At 68.5% G+C, this 270-nt stretch overlaps 1 protein-coding gene across 1 annotated transcript in view; it reads right to left on the reverse strand.

Moving 5' to 3' along the window:
- Positions 1–4: 4 nt before the first annotated feature.
- Positions 5–270, reverse strand: part of CPLX2 (complexin 2) — a gene marked incomplete at its 3' end in the record, with an annotated part of 1,262 nt that continues 996 nt past the window's right edge. The window contains 1 exon segment of the mRNA XM_010144180.1: positions 5–167. Within this exon segment, the coding sequence (XP_010142482.1) occupies positions 5–167 (163 nt within the window).

The raw sequence follows: 270 nt of genomic DNA on the forward strand, positions 1-270 counted from the left end.
CCGGGATCGCCTTCTTGGGGCGCGTCAGGCTGCCCTCACATGGCTGCTCCAGCGCCGCTTTCTCCTCCGCCTCCTTCTCCTCCTTCTTCTTCAGCCCGTACTGCGAGGACACGGGCGCTCAACAGGGAAGGCAGCGGGCGCTGCCTGCGCTGTGCCCTGAAAAACGCCTTGAGCCACCCTTCTCCCTGGCCGTGCTGGCTCCCTGTCCCAGCCCCTTGCCGGGTGCCCCGGGAGGGGTGGTCGCAGGGGAGGAACCTGCCCACCCTGTCA

Source organism: Buceros rhinoceros, unplaced genomic scaffold (assembly GCF_000710305.1).
Source record: "Buceros rhinoceros silvestris isolate BGI_N320 unplaced genomic scaffold, ASM71030v1 scaffold24669, whole genome shotgun sequence".
Classification (NCBI taxonomy): domain Eukaryota; kingdom Metazoa; phylum Chordata; class Aves; order Bucerotiformes; family Bucerotidae; genus Buceros; species Buceros rhinoceros.